Source organism: Arachis hypogaea, chromosome 4, assembly GCF_003086295.3.
Source record: "Arachis hypogaea cultivar Tifrunner chromosome 4, arahy.Tifrunner.gnm2.J5K5, whole genome shotgun sequence".
Lineage (NCBI taxonomy): Eukaryota > Viridiplantae > Streptophyta > Magnoliopsida > Fabales > Fabaceae > Arachis > Arachis hypogaea.
The window spans coordinates 116,693,395-116,712,046 of NC_092039.1; the positions used below are offsets into that span (position 1 = coordinate 116,693,395).

General features: G+C 30.1%; 1 protein-coding gene across 1 annotated transcript; it reads left to right on the forward strand.

Annotated features, from left to right (window-relative positions):
- The first annotated feature begins 16,334 nt into the window (after window positions 1-16,334).
- Window positions 16,335-18,378, forward strand: LOC112794435 (gibberellin 20-oxidase-like protein). Its single transcript, XM_025836455.3, has 2 exons — window positions 16,335-16,811; window positions 17,591-18,378. The coding sequence occupies exons 1-2, from the start codon at window positions 16,465-16,467 to the stop codon at window positions 18,270-18,272; spliced, it is 1,029 nt and encodes a 342-aa protein (XP_025692240.1). The 5' UTR covers window positions 16,335-16,464; the 3' UTR covers window positions 18,273-18,378.
- Window positions 18,379-18,652: the final 274 nt, after the last annotated feature.

Below are 18,652 nucleotides of genomic sequence, written 5' to 3' on the forward strand. Positions count from 1 at the left end.
ACTCCTTTATTTTACCTTTTAATTTTCTCGTCCTATTTCTTTTAATTTTATTTTCTGGTTTTTCTATCTTTTTATGCTTCATTATTTATTTTAAAATTTCTACAAACTCTATCATTGATTCATCACTATTTTCTAGAGATTCTATTAATTTCTCTAGCTCTTCAACTTCTCTTTTCAACTTGTCATAGATTATTTTTAGGGCTTTGAATGCTCTTTGATTTATTTTAGAAAACTGTAAATAATTTAACCGATTTTTTCTTTCAAATAGCTCTTGTTTCTTGTCTTGATAAGTTACATATATTTCTTCTTTATTTACTGTCATAATTTAGTGTTTAGGGTTTCATTTAATTTTTCGACCTTTTTTGTTAGTTCTTTTATTTCAGAATTTTCTTCTTTGATTTTTAACTTAGATAAACTTAAAGGGCTATTAATTTTAGATTCTCTTATTTGAAAATTCGATGAAACTAATTTTCCTTATGGTTCTTTTAATAATGGAACTGGGTTTTCAATAGCTTTATATTTTGGTATTTCTGTTTTTACAATTTTCTGAAATAATTCATCAACATAAATTCTTTCTCTGTTTTTAAATATTATACTATGATGGCTATTTGTTAAAGCATAATTTATTGCATATGTAATTGAAAATGGTTCATCATCTTGTTCCATTAGATTCTTTCTGTGAAATTTATAAGCTAAGCTTATAGATCTTCCAAGATTTTCAGTTGATAAAGGTATAGCGTATCCAAGATGGGCATTGAATTTAACATTTACGTTTGCCAAGTTTCCATGAACAATTCCAATTATTTGATCTATTGGGTCATCAGTAATTCTTTTATCACAGATTGCTAAGCTTATTGGTGAATTAATTCCTTTCATATATGTAGATTTGATTAAGACTTGTATAGTACTAATATGGATCCATCCAATTTTAGATCTTTTTTGTTGATCCTTAATTTTCTCAATCTGTTTACTCAATTCCTCATCATTTATCAAAGCTATTTCAAGTTCTCCATTGGCGGATTTTAATTTTATAGGGGCTTCAAGTTGAATTTTTCCATAGTATATTATATTTTTTCTATTAAAAACTTCTTTTAAAAGATTTTGTTTATTAAAATTTTCATTTGATTTGAGATTTAATTCTGTTTTTAGAACGGCCTATTTTTCATTATCTAATAAAGCAAATAATCTATAATAATCAGATTCTTCCGTTAATTCTAAACTTTCTAAATAATTCATAACTAAGAGATTAGGATAAAGGCGTACCTTTCTGGAGAAAAACTTCCTTTATTTAGAATATTTTACATAAGATATTTTTATCTCCAGAGGGGAGATTATAGATACTAACTCCAGAGGGGAGTTTAGAATTGGTTTTTCCTAAGGGAATTCTTCTTCAGACTACAGAATCGCCTCGGCAGCTTCCTCTTTGCTTTCCTAGCATATGAGTACTCTTAGCCTCCTGCTTTCTATTGTCTGATGCCTTCTACAATTGCCTAAGCAATCTATTTATAATAGTTGGGTCTGATGGACAATTCCCATCCTTACCCTTCTTATGACGTCATTGCTTACGTCATTGTTTATTATCTTGCACCAGCTACATCGTTGGTGCTCTATGACCTAAGCGCTTACGTTACTATGCAATAATGTTGAGAGATACTTCAGATGTGCTGTCCTCCTCTTTCATCATGTGACCTTCAGATGCGTTGTTTTCTTCCTTTATCATGTGGGTTGATTCCGTTTCATTATTGCTTTCTTCAGATAACTCTGAGACACATAGCTGGCACTTGTAGTCTTCTCTGTCTTTAATCAAATAGCAGAGATTCCTCTTTATCCTTTCGGGGAGCTTTTCTAAGAGTCCAGATAAGTTGTAGAATGATGATTCAAATTCCACTAAGAGTCTCATCTCTCTTTCTTCAATTTCATTCTTTTTACTGGACACAAGCAAAGTATTTCTGCTTTTATAATTGATTCTTGTGCGAGATTCCCTTGTTATCTTTTGAGTTATTTCGAAGACCCTTGCTAGTGTGCTGGCTAGTCTTCCTTCATGACTGTAGATTGTTAAATCCTGAACTTGATCAATTGGTTGAAAATTTCCTGGGAAGACGGACATGAAGATTACTTGATGTGCTGGAACCAAGCATTCTTCTTCTTCATTAAAAATAGGTTGACTATTCGTAAATTTTAGGGATATATCCCTTGGATTTACGTTGTCAATCATATTTTTAAATCTCTTTACTGCATCAATGAATCCTGTAGGAAACTCACTAATAATTTTCAAATCATTAAAAATTAAAATTGTATCAATTAATCCATACTGGAAAAATTGATAGGTGTCCAATGGGGAAGCATCTGGAAATATAACCAGCTTTGTTAGCTGTTCTTTGACAATAGAATAATATCCCCAAATTGCCCTTCTTTCTTCAGTCCAATTCAGGACTATGTTAAGGGTTTCTCTGAGATTTGATCTACAGACCCTTTTCTTTTCCTTGATTTCAGCCCTTGTAGGAATGTTTCTTATTATCCCTGTTCTCTGGGTTTGAATTGGAGCTTTATCTGCTCTTTTTAGGATTTGCTCTGGATGAAGAGCTTCATATTCCCTGAAGGATTCCTTTGCTTCTTCCAGTGTTAAAAACCCTCCTTTATGAATTATCTTTGATTGATGTGTAAATGGTGCTGCTTTTTCCCACGCATCATATACTCCTTTCATGGGGCCATTATAAATCACATAATATTTTTTGTCTTGTGTGGATTTTTTAATAATTTCAGCAATTGTTTTATTTTCTGAAATTTTTTCTTCACCTGGTTTGTCCACCATGCTTAGCTGGCTGAACTCTGATGGTTTTGCTTATTGTGTTGATTTCATTGCTTCAATGGCCTTCTTGAGGGATTGGATTTGTGTCCTTATTTGCTGGCAATGCTTGCATTTTTCGAGTTCTTGCTCATATTTTTGAATTTCTTAATCTAATGCGTTGTAGATGAACTCCATTCTCTTGTTAATGTATCTGCAATAACATTTTTGGCACCCTTAATATATTCTATTTTTATTGGATATTGTAACAAAAATAATTGCCATTTTACCAATCGCCCATGATTATAATCAACTTTTAAATTATATCGTATGAAACCTGTTAGGTAACTTGAATCTGTCCTTAATGTAAATTCTCTGGGTAGTAAATCAATTTTCTATTTCATAAGAGATTTAATTGCTGCTAGAGTTTCCTTTTCATGAGTGGTATATCTCTGTTCTGTTGGAGTAAAAGTCCCTGAAATATACCTGCAAAGTAATTCCTTTTGGGAATATTTAGAATCTAGTGATTCTTTTTCTTGTTCCAAACTTTTTATAGCTTTCTTAGCTTTTAGACATCCTGACCAGGTTATGTCTGAAGCATCTGTTTCTACTATTAAGTAGTCATTTTCTTCTGGAATATAGAGTTCTGGAAGCTTTTCACATAACTCTTTAATTCTTTGAATTTGCATACTGTCTTTTTCATCCCATTTCCATTCTTTTTTAGTACTTATTTTTGGAAATAAGCTTTTAGTGTATTCTGTTATATTCTTTAAAAATCCTTGATCAGAAATATAATTTATACACCCTAAAAATCTTTGTAATTATTTTCTATCTTCTATTTTATTAGGAAATAAATTTACCTTTTCTAGGACGTTTGGCTGAAGTTTTAGCTTTCCTTGAGTGGATAAAATTAATCCAAGAAACTCTATTTCTTGTTTTGCTATTCTTGCTTTCTTTTTGCTAAGAACTAATCCTTTTTCTTTACATCTTTCTAAAACTATTAATTATTTTTGAAGATGATCTTCTTTATCCTGTTTTGTAAAAATTAGTATATCATCAATGTACACTAAAACAAATTCATTTAACTCTTTTAGATTTTCTTCCATAAATCTTTGATAAATACCTGGGGCTTGTTTTAATCCGAATGGCAATACATTCCATTCATAGAGCAACACACTTGTTGATTCTTTTGTTGGGCAAGTAAAAGCAGTTAATTTCTTTGTTTCTTCGTCTAAACGAAGTTGCCAATATCCCGATTTTGCATCAAGAGATGAAAACCAAGTTGCTCCTTTGATTTTTTCTAAAATAGAATCTTTTCTTGGAAGTTTATGAGCATCTCCAATAGTTGCTTCATTCATTTTCTTATAGTTAATAATCATTCTTGGTTTTCCTCTTTTAATTTCATTATTGTTTTCGACATAAAAGGCTGGAGCCACATGAGGACTTTTGCTTAATCTTATAATTCCTTTTTCCAAAAGATCTCTACATTCTAATGAAAACTCTTCTCTATCTCTTGCGGAATAAGGGATTTTATTTGGAACATTTATTTCTTTTGTAGGATCTTTTAATTTAATACTTACTAATTCGTTATTTGTATTTTTAATATCTAAAGGATTTTCAGCACAAACTTTATCCAAAAGTTCTTCTATCTTTATTTCAAGATTATTTTTTGGGATATTTATCTGAAAGTATAAATTTAAAATAACATGTTTCTAATATAGAAAGTATTTTAAATTTTAAGATCTTATCTATAGTAGTAGTTGGTATTTTTATACGTTTTATTTTTGATTTATTGAAGAATCGTATGGAGCTTTTAGAACTATATATGTTAATTCTTGAATGAATGGATGATATAACTTTAAAAAGTTATTTCCTATGATAAAATCCATTCCAGAATCTAACATATATATTGATGGGACAATGAACCTATAATTTTGAATAAAAATTTCAACCATCTCTGCTTTTTGGTCAATTTTATGTATTGATTTGTCAGCTATTCTAACTCTTAATGGTTTCTTTAATTTTTTCCAATCAAGTTTTATATTTGAACTAGCAAAGCATTGTGTTGCTCCAGAATCTATGAAAGCATTTATAAACTTTTCTGTTATTTTTATAGTAATAAATGTGGCATTATTACTCAGTCTCTGAGTCTGTTTCCGAGACATACTCAAAAATATAGTCTAAGTTATCATCAGATTCCTCTAATGGTTCCATTAAACAGGACTTAGCAATTTCTATTTGCTTAGTAAGATCCTTTTTATCCTTCTTTTTCGGGCATTCATTTGCATAGTATCCTTATTCTTGGCAATACCAACACTTACAATTTTCTTTTTTATTCGGGCAATAGTCATTTTACTGTCTTTTACTTTTATCGTTATTTCTTTTTCTAAAATACCTCTTTTTTCTCTAGTTTGGATAGTATTTTCTTTTTCTAAATTGATGTTTTCTTTTTCTTTGAAAATTTTTATTAAGACCATATTTTTGGGGTATCTCTTCATTATCCTGACAACAAATTCTAATTATATTCGCAAATCTTTTTTGAGTTGCTTCTTGCATACAATGTTCTTTTATTTCCTCTCTTATTGCAGAGGTTGCTCCACCAAAATTATTTTCAATTGTCCCTCTATTTATCTCTCTTATAAATCTTCCCATTATAAATTCATTAGCAAGATATGGAAGTTTTATTATATACATACTAAGATAATGATTTTTATCTTCTTCTTTTAATTTTTAATAATGTATTCTATATTCGCATATATAAGATTCCACATTACATAGATCATATATCTGAATATTAGTTAAATGATTTTTTGCTTCTTGATATTCTTTATTATAGACTTCTTGTTTATGATCTATAATATTTTTTCCAAAAAATTCTTTATATAGAATCATCATTATATATAATATCTTATCATAAGCTGTTGCTCTTGTTGCTAATTCTTCTATTATTTGGTTTTCTATTGATGTCATATAATCTCTTATAGTTCCTTTAGTATGAAACCCTATGTAGTTCCAAATATCTCTTCCAGACAATTCACTAAGCTTTGGATTAGTAAAAGCTTCTAATAAAAAGGAATTCAACCAATTTTCAAAAATTTCTTTTTCATTCTTTTTGCAGTCTAAGTCAAGCATTCTTTCTCCTTCCATTTCCTGGATTTTAGGGACATATTTTGATGGTATTTTTGTATATTTTGAATCTTTATTTATGAACCCTTTTTTAAAAGCATAATTATCAAAACATGTTTCCCATTTAAATTGAGATTGATTATCCTTAGATGTTCCAGCTTCATTTTTAACTTGTATTGGAATTGCTGGTTCTTCGTCACTTGAATAATCTAAGATATGTTCTTCATTTTCTATATTTTCAGAATTTACTAATTCTTCTTCTATTTGAAATTCCTGTTCCATAATATTATTTTCTTGAGCCATTTTTAATTGTTTAAAAAGCATTGTAACTTCTTCTAATTTTTCTTCAATATTCATAATTTTAGTGGTGGTTTTACTTTTAAATCTGTTATGTTAATTATGTTTTAAAATTTTTCTTCCTTGGAATTCTCTTTTTCCTTATTTCTTTAAAATTTTATGGATGTTAATATTTTTTCAAGTATATCTACTATAGAGTTTAATTGTGGGTTAAAAGTATGATATAGATGTGGGGAATCATTTCCATGGTAACATTTTTTAGAAATTCCGTGTGAAAAATAAGTTTTTTTCAGGTTTTTGAAGTCCTCCAATAAAACTTATAGTAAAATAAAGATTTTGAGAAAAATCATTTTGTATTGATTTTAAGAATTCGGTGTCATTACAGTTGACATTAGTTAAAATCATTAATTTTTGATCTATTAATTTTGATAACTTAATTATTTCTTCTCTTAAATCTTCTAATTTACTTTTTTCCATTAGGTGACGCTTTTCTTTGTGAAGAGTTACACTTTTAAATTAAAAGTGTAACTCTAGCTACCACTAGTTACCATAGTCATAGTCACTAGAGACTTGGCTTTTATATATATATATATATATATATATATATATATATATATATATATATATATATATATATATAGTGTGTGTGTGTGTGGACAAAATGATGTGTTCGAAGAGCATTTTTTTTAATTTTAATTTTATTTATTGCAATATCCATAAAGCCTTTGCTGGCCACCACACAATAGACACTAATTATTATCTTTCTCATAGTATCCACCCATAAAGTAATTTGTTTAATTAATATTCCACCTCAGATACTACTACTTCCACCACTTTCCAGTTATAATTCGAATGATCCTAAATGGGTTTAATTTGGTCATAACCACTTAACAAAAATATTATTTATATATTAAAATTAGTTATTAAAATTAATTATTAATATATTTTTATATAAATATATATAATTTAATTTATTTTTAATATATATTTATATTTTAATATATATTTTATATTAATTAATTTTAATAATTAATTTTAGTGTATATATAACATGGTTGTTACTTAATTGTTAACCATAAATCAGAGTATTGTAATGAGTGATGACTATGGACATATAAGAGTAATCAAAATAAAGCACGTTGGAGATGTATGAGCAAATTTGTTGGCAAATTTTTCGGACACAATTGTTGCTACGCAATGATAATCATAATATATTATTCCTAAAAGCCTATTTTACACAATTCCGAAGGTCAACCCTGTAATGTTCCCAAAATCATTTTGTCCCTTCAGTTTACAGTTTTAGCATCAAATAACATTTTTTTTAGGTGGGAACTCACCTGTAGACGATTGCAGGTAAAGTTGTTTCTGGATCATTGACACGTGTTATTGTATGGTTTAAAAAAATTGATTTATTTTATATAAATGGTTTATTTAAAAAAATCGGTTTGAATAGATCAAATAACTACTTTTAAAATAATTTAAATTCTTTCTGTGTGTTATTCCTAAATTCCTAACAGATGAATTTGATATATTCTTTTTCTTCATTCATATTGATCAATTTTTCTTTAAATTTATCTGAAATTTTTTTTATTTAATTTTTGTCAAATATATGTATACAAATTGTTTAAAAAAGTAAAATTTAGTATTCTGAAAAAGAAACAAAATTTACGGTTTTTTTATAGGAATGACATAAATGATATCATCTGTCCTTTTTTTGTGTCTCTATTTCTATTTTCTTGATAAGTTTTGTTTTGTTTCCCATAACTTACATTTTCAGTTGCTTTTAAATTAAGGTGTAAACAGATTTTAAATTAAGCTGAAAAATATGTTCAATTGTAAATTTATCGTTAAATTAAATTTTATGGTACTCAATCGATTAACATTTATTTTACTAATAAACTATTTTCATGCAAATTATTGTTGATTTTTCAATATTATTCTATAAATAAATTATTTTTTTAAGATAATAAGACTATAATTTACTTGTCTAGAAATTATGATTTCACTGTGATGCACATTTTTGTGTTTTCACTTATCAACTAGAATTTATTTTTTAATGAAATTAGAATTTATTTTCAATAAAACAAAAGTATCTAATCAAAATATTAATTTGGTCTCCTTAAATAATTGAACATAATATTATTAATTTTGTCTACAACAAAAAATTTTAATAATTTTTTTCAAAATAAAATTGATTCAAAAATAGAGAAAAAAAAAGAATAACTAATGAAAATATTTATTTTGACATTTCCATCAAGAATAGGATAGCCATAGAAAAAATTCAACCAAATAAAAAGGACCTAACTCATACAATTAAACTACCATCATATCATCACAATAAACTATAACATCACCAACTAAAGAGACATATAACAAATATGAAAGAGATCATGCCAAAATTTTAACAATGCTCATGCTATCAACTAGTCTACGTTATACCATAATTACATTTTTGTCTTCCATCACATGAAATTGCCATGAATTATCTTGGTATTTATGATCCTGAACATCAAAATGGTGTGATGACATAAATATGTACGTATTTATTAAATAATTTTCATCAAAATGGTGTGATGACATAAATATGTACGTATTTATTAAATAATTTTCATCATTCACAGAGGAATGAATAAAAACATAAATTAAGAAATACATTTGAAATAATAAATTTGATTAAGAAATATAATAAAAGGAACATACCTAATTGAAAGTTTCATATTAGTTCTGAAAAAAAGATTGAAAGAGAACGAATTTTACGTGCGAAACAAAGAAGAAGGGAATAAAAGTAACTGCTTGGTCCAATTCAAATCGGTTTTTTTAAATAAACCATTTATATAAAATAAACCGATTTTTTTAAACCATATAATAACATGTGTCAGCCATCTAGAAGCAACTTCACCTGCAGTCGACTGCAGGTGAGTTTCTGCCTTTTTTTTAAGGGCTTGGAATAGTTGTTCTGTCTCGAACTACAAAGTTAAATTAAAAATATAATTATTTATATTTATTTTTTTATTGGTTTATTTTTTTAAAATAATTTTATAATAATATAACATGATATTAAATTTTTATGTTGAAAAGGTCTAAATTTGATACTTTATGAACTAACAAAAAAAGAAAAACTTATATAAAAGATCAAATAATCTAAAAAGAGATTTTTATTTAAAATAAAATATTAAAAATATAATCATTTATATTATCTATTTTTATCAACTCAAGTTTTAAAAAAAATAATTTTATGACAAACTGTATTTAGTTTTAATAATAGAATAAGATAAGATATAACAATAAAATATAAATGACAGAAATATAAAAATTAATATTTTATATTTTATTTAATAATAAATTAAATATAAAAGAATAAATTATAAAAATTTCAGTTTATATTTGTTCTCTTCCACACAAAAAAAATTAAGTTGAAAAATATAATTATAAAAAATTAATTAATAGAGAGAATAAAAAAATAAAAAATAAGTTATATTTATTAGAGTTAAATACGATTTTGTTTCTTAAGGTAGAGACTGAAAATTTTTTTCATTTTTAACTTTTTTTTGTTTATAAAATCGTCCCTAAAGTTTAACTTAGTTTCAAAATCGTCCTTCAAACTCAAATGCCCTTCACTTTCTTATCCAAAATCAACTAGAAGCAGAACCAGATACAACAATAATGAAACAATGTAATAAACATTAAAAAAAATAGAAGCAAAAGAACAACAACAACGAAAGAAATAGAAGCAGAAGCAACCAGAAGCATCAACAAATCCACAAATAAAAAAATTCAACAATATAATTAACAGAAAAAACAGAAAAATTAGAACCCTAAGAAGCACAGCGGCGAAGCACAGGACGAGTGACCGACGAGGAGGACAAGGAGCAGTGACGACCGACGAAGAGCAGCGATGACCGGCGACCGAGCGAGGAGAAGGAGCAGAAATAGCAAGCGGCGCGCAACATCCACCCTCGCAGAGCTGCTGGCGTTGACGTCAAGCGAGGAAGAGGAACAGCGAGATCTAGCGATGAGGAGCAACAGTGGCAAATTCCCTTCCCCCTCTTCTTTCCTGCAACCCCCAGCGTGATTTTCTTCCCCCTTTCTCTTTAACCCGTTTTTCTTTTTTTATTTTTTTTTAGTTAGAGATAATTTGGTAATAAAAATTAAAATTTTGGTAAAAATGACAATTTTAAAATTAAGTTAAATTTTAGGGACAATTTTAAAAGAAAAAATGATTAGAAACGAAAAAATTTTTAATTCCTACTTTAAAAACCAAAATCGTACTTAACTTTATTTATTATTATTATTATTTCTGTATTTTTTATCAAAAATAATACAAAAGACATTAATTAATATTTTAGAACATAATATTTATATTCATATTTCATTTTTCAGACATAATTTTATATTTATATATCTTTATCTTAATATTCCATACAAACGTAGTGTACGTAGAACAAGTACTCAATTCTTTTATTCATTATTTATGGTTAGCTATCGAAATAATCTCTAAAAAATTTTAGTATTGAGAAAAAAAAGTGAAAATACAAGTCGAAGAAAAACTTCATATCTAATCATGAATAAATTGTTAAAAAACATTTTAAAAGAAGAAAAAACAAAAACTCCTAAAACAAATATAGCATGTTAAAATAGCTTAATCACAAACATTATGTAAAGAAATTATTACTCCTTAAGTTCATTACTTAATCTCTTAATCAAAAGAGAAAGTATAGGAAGTCAATGAAAATCAATAGAAGTTTAGGGAGTATTAAAGATATAACCATTAGTATTATTTTTTTTATTAGCTGAAATTTTTGGGATGAGTGGTATCATAATATGGTATTAGAGCTCTAAATTCGAAAGGTCAAGAGTTCGATCTTTAGTAAACTCTAAAATCAATTTTAAGTTTTTGGGACGAGTAATTTCATGACCTGAGATGTTTATTATCCCTAGTATTTAGATGGTTATTCTGGATAGTAGGTGATGTTCATTTTATAACTCAATAACCTATTATACACATTGTACACTTAGACCATTGACTCTCTAACAGTACTCTAATAAAAAAGCTGATTATTGGAATCATATCTTAAATCAGCATACAATATTGTACAACCACATAAAATGGTGTCACCTTATGTATGTATGTAGTTTAAAACAATTAAACAATACATTTCCATTAGCCATTTAGAATACAGATAAAGGCTAAACAATAATATATATTAGGGGCCACGAAGTGTATGAACTTTTAATACAACCACATAAAATGGTGTCACCTTATGTATGTATGTAGTTTAAAACAATTAAACAATACATTTCCATTAGCCATTTAGAATACAGATAAAGGCTAAACAATAATATATATTGAGTGAAATACCAACCCGGCCCCTGTACATTTTCAAGAATGACAACGCGACCCCTCAAAATAAAATTGATCCAGTTCGGTCCCTGTCCCCGATTTCCGTCACACAGGGCGGTCCCCATGCGTTTTTCTCCGGCGAGGCTTGACGGAAAACGCTGAGCTGGCTCGTTCGGTGCTTGACATGTCATAAGAGGTGGATGACGTGTTCAATCAGTGCTGAGCTGGAGAAATTGAAATGGACAGGGGCTAATTTGTCCTTCCCAGTCACCATATAAACGACGTCGTTTTAGTGGGAAGCAACGTTTTAGTGCGAGGTGTGGAACGCGAAGATCGTAGAGTATCGGGGAAAGCCCATCTTAACGATGTGTGAAGACTTGAGATGCTATTTAATGAGAAAAATGGCAATACGTAAGAAGAAGCTTGAGAGTTATAGTGGTCAATTGGCACCAGTACAGCAGAAGAAACTGGAGGAGTTTGTGAAACCTAAAGCTAACAAGTGGAGAGCCATTTGGGCTGGAGACAATGACAGGGTGCTCTTCGAGGTTCACAGAGGGGCAAGCAAGGTTGGAGTTAACCTTCAACAAAGGACCTGCACTTGTAATGTTTGGCAACTTACTGGTAAGGTTGTTTATGAAATCATCTTATATTAGTTATTGTATCTTATGGAATTTTATAAATTTATGTTGTGTTGTTGTGTTGGTGCTGTGATATTGGCATACTTGTTGTTTATGAATGAATCATTATTTGAATTATTGTATCATAACATCTTGTGGATTGCATGTCTGGATTGTGCCTCTTGTTAGGTATGCCTTGTTGTCACGCTGTTGCAGCAATGTATAAGATTGGTCTGAAGCCAGAGGAGCATGTGCATAAATGGCTCACTATGCAATCAATCAGAGCAACATATATGCATTGTATCAAACCAGTTAATTCAGAGGAGTATTGGACCCCATGTGATGCTCCAAGAATGGAACCACCCAACATCAAGAGACCAGCTCATCGCCCCAAGATGAAGAGGAAGGTAGATCCTGTAGAACCTGAGATGCATGCCACTAAAGCCAAAAAAACCTTTGAAGTGACATGCAGCAAGTGTGGACAGCTTGGGCATTACTACAAGACCTGTAAGAATGACCCAAAGGACCCAAACTGGCAGCCATTGACCAAGAAGGAGAGAAGAGCTGGTAAGGGGAAGGGGTTGCAGATTGTACCCTTTGACACAAACCAGAACAGAGTCCAGGTAATTAGGGTTCGATTTGGTACACAGTAGTAGTTCTTAAGGGTTTAAGTGTCTCATTTAAAATTTGTGGAGGGTTTATTTGTCTCATGTAAATATTGTGAGGGATTTATGTGTCTCACTATTGGTTGTTTATATGATTAGGATGTAGGAACTAATGTCAATCTGAACAATCCTAGTGTTCAACCTCCCCCACCTATGGATCCACAGGTTATATCTTTTACCATGCTATTTATCCCTATTGTTGTAAAATGACAAATTACACTCTCGTTGCACTAACATGTTTATACTCCTCTGCTAGACAAAGGCAAAGAAGTATAAGAAGAAACTTCCAAAGACAATGCATAACAAGGGTACTTCTGGCCAACAAGAACAGGGAGAAGAAATTCCCCTTTCACAAAATGCACCCCAGGCAGATGAGGTATAGTGATTGGTTAATGTTGTTTTAAACTTTTTGTTTATTTTATTCTCATTAAATTTTTTTAACAGGTTGCAGGAGAGGCTATGAACCTGAATCAACCACCCCCTCAATCCTGCTCCACCCCTAACCTCAGTTATGCCCAAAGAAGAAAGCACCCTGTGGTTAGGCCCCCAACCGCTCCTATCTCGGCTCCACCTTCATTTGGACAACCTACTCCACCATCAGTTCAAGCAGCATCAGGTCTTAGACCATGTGTTCCAACCGGTCAGGCTGTGAACCCGAGGACAACAACTGCTAATGTTCTCTTTCAACAGAGTGCTCCTTCTGCTGAGACCATGGCTGCAGCAAGTTCCGGGACTGCAGCAAGGCTTTTCAAGTTCATTCCTACTCCTGGGTTTATACCTCCAAGGAAGACTTGATATCTGATATGTTGCTGTTGACATAGCTGATAAGAATGACTCCTTTTGTTATTAGTCTAAGTGTCAGTGTTTAGAAATCTAGGAAATATTTTGGAAGCTTCTAAGTGTTTGTATGCATGTTTAAGTCATTTTGAAACTCTATTAGACTGATGTATAAGATGTTTAAGTCAGTTTAAAACTTGATAAATTTAGGAAACATTTTGGTTTAAGGCTACATATTGGCCTTCTTTTTGGTGTTAGAGGGCTATAAGTTGTCCCTTTCTCATGCTGAACAAAGACATGTTTGGTTATTCTGTGTTAATATTTTATATAAGACATCTTCTGGGTTTGTTTATCCAACATTTTCCAGTAAGAAATCTGTATGACTATATGCTGCCAGAATTCATCAAAGTAGTAATAAACCCTTTTTCTTGCATCAAATCATAATCTCATCTGAAATAACTTATGATGTAAACAACTTACACTTGTAAGAAACAACACACACTATGAACCTAGTGTCACAGAAGGTTCTTGCTACTCATATGCCTCAAAAAAATTTGGAGATCACAATTCCAAATACAAAAGCAATAACAAAAGCTTTAACACTACCGCCGCTAGAACCACTATTGGCATTACAATTTTTAGCTTCCAATTCTAACCCACTAACTCTTGCTTCTAGTTCCCTCAGTTTTCCAGCATCAACACCAGCAGCATCACGAATCTGACTCTGATCTCGCGTCCAACCCTCTATATCAGGAGAATTTCTGGAAAACTCTTCAAATGATGCAACATAATCATCCAACCATGCAAAAAATTTACAATGCGGTTTTGTGCTCTGTACAATATACCCACAGCTCATAAGATGTCACATCTGAGTTAAAATCAACAAAACTTAAATTAAATTTCAGATTACCTTGAAGTGTGGACATCCAAAAAATAACCGATTAGGGTTCAGTTATGTTGAAGAGAGAAACAAAATAGCATGCGCCCCACACCAGCATCGTGGAGCAATGAACTTCTTCTTCTTCGGCGCAGCAACACTTCCTGCAGATACACTTAGAGGACTTCTGCCATCATCTTTAAAAAATTGTCTTCCACTCCCATCTATGGAACTTGACACTGGTTCGTTGCTGCTGCTCATGGCTCTGTTAGGATGTCGAGGCTGGGAGAAGGGTTTTTATGGAAACCCACCTTCTGAAAAGCACAAAAAACGTTGCTTCCCACTAAAACGACGTCGTTTATATGGTGACTGGGAAGGACAAATTAGCCCCTGTCCATTTCAATTTCTCCAGCTCAGCACTGATTGAACACGTCATCCACCTCTTATGATATGTCAAGCACCGAACGAGCCAGCTCAGCGTTTTCCGTCAAGCCTCGCCGGAGAAAAACGCATGGGGACCGCCCTGTGTGACGGAAATCGGGGACAGGAACCGAACTGGATCAATTTTATTTTGAGGGGTCGCGTTGTCATTCTTAAAAATGGACAGGGGCCGGGTTAGTACTTCACTCGTATATATTAGGGGCCACGAAGTGTATGAACTTTTAAAGTGACAGAATTTGCAAGTGATGATGCTCCCTTTTATCAATAGCCTTTTTAAAATGGTAGGCACACCTGATTATAGTCACAGTCATAGACTCATCATTGTGCATATATAATCATTCAGTTTACACCCCAATTACTATTTAATATTATAATAGAATATAAAATTTTACATTCCAATTGAGTGGTTGTCATGATTCTTAATATTATAACTAATAGTTCATGATACACATTATGTAGTGTAATTCTTTTTTCTTTTGGTATGTAATAATTATTTATATATTTTTATTTAATCATTTAAAATCTTTTGGAATAACTATTCTCGTCAATACATTTTTTATTATGGAAAATTTGTGTTCCACAATTCTAATAAAGAAAGATATAAATTAAACTAACTCACTATAATATCTAATCTGTCTCCAAAAAATATATTATTTTAATAAAATTACTCAAAATATTTGACAAAATTAACCCACTCATTTTTTATAATTTTATCGAATTAATCTAATGTTTAATGGTATACATAGAGTAAATTACATCTCTCGAGGTTAAAATCGTTACAAACAACAACAACAAAGTCTTGTCCCACTAAGTGAGGTCGGCTACATAAATCAAACAATGTGCTATTGTACTCTGTCATGTATCATGTCTAAAGAGACCGTTTACATGTAGATTTCGTTTGACTACCTCATAGATGATCTTCTTAGGTCTTCTTCTGCCTTTCACCCCTTATCCATCTTCCATCTTATCTACCCTCCTGACTGGGTGTTCTGTTGGTTTTCTTCTCACATGTCCAAACCACCTAAGATGCGATTCAACCATCTTTTTTACAATAGGTGCTATTCCAAGTCTCTCCCTTATATCTTCGTTTCTTATTTTATCCAATCGCATATGACCACTCATCCATCTCAACATCTTCATCTCTGTCACACTCAACTTAAAATCGTTAATGTTAAATTTTTTTATATTAAAACATAGTAGCTTATTCTTTATTATCTATATCTTTAATGACACATTTCTCCAATTAATTGACAATAAAATTAGAAACTAAAAAATTAAAACTTTATAAGAAGATTAGTTGAGTGATAAAAATGTTTAATAATAATAATAATAATAATAATAATAATAATAATAATAATAATAATAATATATAAACCTAACTTCTGTATACATTCATGAGTCTTGTGCTTTATTTAGCTTCTTCTTCTTCTTCATCTCTGAAGTAAGATTATTATTTAGCCAAATCTTAATAATTTTTTCACAGGTGATGATGAACAAACTAAATTTGATTGACAATTAAAGAGATAGTAGCAAGAATAATGTCTATGTATGTTGAAATTCCTATCTTAGACATATCACAACCTTTGCAACCTTCTTCACTATCCTCTCTCACCAAAGCAGCCAAAGAGTGGGGATTCTTCCACATCATCAACCATGGAATCTCCAAAGATTTTTGCATCCAACTCCAATCACTATCCAAACAATTCTTCAGCCTCCCTTATGATACAAAACTCAAGCTTGGCCCTTTTTCATCTCTCAAATCTTACACTCCTCATTTCATTGCATCTCCTTTCTTTGAGAGCCTCAGAGTTAATGGACCTAACTTCTATCTTTCAGCTAAGACTTCTGAAGATCTACTCTTTCATAAACAAGATTCCAAATTAAGGTAATAATAAAGTATCTGCAAATTAACCTTTTTTGTCCCATCACTATACTATGTTTATCTATATTCAGCATGCTTAATTACTTGAATTACTAATAATCCTTTCTTGATTTCATTTTAAATTCTCTGTTTTAATTATTTATATAGCTCATATTTTCACGATTTTAGGAATAAATTAAAATAGTGAATGACAAAAAAAATATATTTTCATCATTTCCTAAATATAAAATCTTAAAAATAAGAAATATATATATATATATATATATATATAAATTAAAATAATAGCGAAAATCAAATAGAACTCACCACTACTTGCCTAGAACCATTCTTAGGAAGTAAATTTTTCTTGTTAATGTAAGTTAGCATAGATAGATGAGAGTCTATGTCTTTTAACCATCTCTTTTGAGTTTGATTTTTTTTTTGAAAAATAGAAATGAAGTTTATTTGTTTAGGAAGGTCGTCCACTTTATATCTCTGTAATATTTAAGGAGTTAATCATTGGACTTTCAATCTGATAAATGTCCTGGTATAATCTTAAAAAAAGGATGTATGTTGTTTTTTTTTTTAAATTTTCAAAATTAAAGTAGTGATTTTATGACTTAATATTTAAAATGATTTAAAAAAGTTGAGAACTATTTTTTATATTTTTATTTTATAAAATTCATACAAATATGTGAAAAAGTGTTTTTTCTCAAAACTTTCTCCACATATTTTCTTTTTTCGAACTAAAACAAATATTAATGCAACTTAATATTATTAGTCTCGTGTTATTTTCTATGTAGTGAAATGCTGCAAGAATATGGTAATAAGATGGAAGAATTGTCAAAGAAAATCCTAAGGGCAGTGTTGATGAGTTTAGGGGAAGGCATTGAGAAGAAGTTTCTTGAATCTGAATTCAGCAAGTGCCATGGTTACTTGAGAATAAACAATTATTCATCATCACAAGTAGAAAATAATAATATTATTATGGAAGATGATGATGATGAATTATTAGTTGAGGGTCTTGGAATGCACACTGACATGAGTTGCATAACAATCCTATACCAAGATGAAATTGGAGGGCTTCAAGTGAAATCGAAAAATAATAATAATAAGGAAGGAGAAGGAAGAGGAAAATGGATAGACATAAAACCCTCAGAAGGAACCCTAGTTGTGAACATTGGAGACATGTTACAAGCTTGGAGCAATGATAAATTAAGATCTTCAGAGCATAGAGTTGTTTTGAGGAAGCCATCAATAGTGAAGAAGAATAATAGTAGGTTTTCATTGGCATTTTTTTGGTGCTTTGAGGATGAAAAGATTATTTTGGCTCCTGATGAAGTTGTTGGTGACGGGAACAAGAGATTTTACAAGCCATTTTTGTGCTTGGATTATTTGAAGTTTAGAGAGAATAATGTGAGAGGAAAGTTTGAAAAGGTTGGTTATACCGTCAAGGATTTTGCTGGGATTAAAGCACAGCTTTGATGAATAATTATGGATTTTTTTTAGAAAAAAAAAAGAAATCTATTATATTCATTCTTAGCTTAGCTAGCTTGTTGATTATATTGAATGAAGCCCCTCTTGTGTTTAATTATATTTTACATGATCATGTTTGATTAGAGTATATATGTAAATTAATATATGATTAGGAGTTTATATATATTACTTGCTTCTTGATAATGTTGTTATTCGGATTTGACAATTGTTAGTTATAGTCTTAGCAGGTTTTAGCTGTGTTGTAACTTAAATGGGATAATGATAAGTTGTAGTTATGTTTTAACTTATTGTAATGTCTCCCAAAAAATATGATAGTTAAAATGCAAATACACGACGATATATTAAATAATTTAGTTAAATATATAAAT

Coding starts and splice junctions, on each gene's coding strand:
- LOC112794435 (XM_025836455.3), top strand. CDS start 16,465: ATGTCTATGTATGTTGAAATTCCTATCTTAGACATATCACAACCTTTG. Junction 16,812..17,590: donor AAACAAGATTCCAAATTAAG/GTAATAATAAAG, acceptor TTTTCTATGTAG/TGAAATGCTGCAAGAATATG.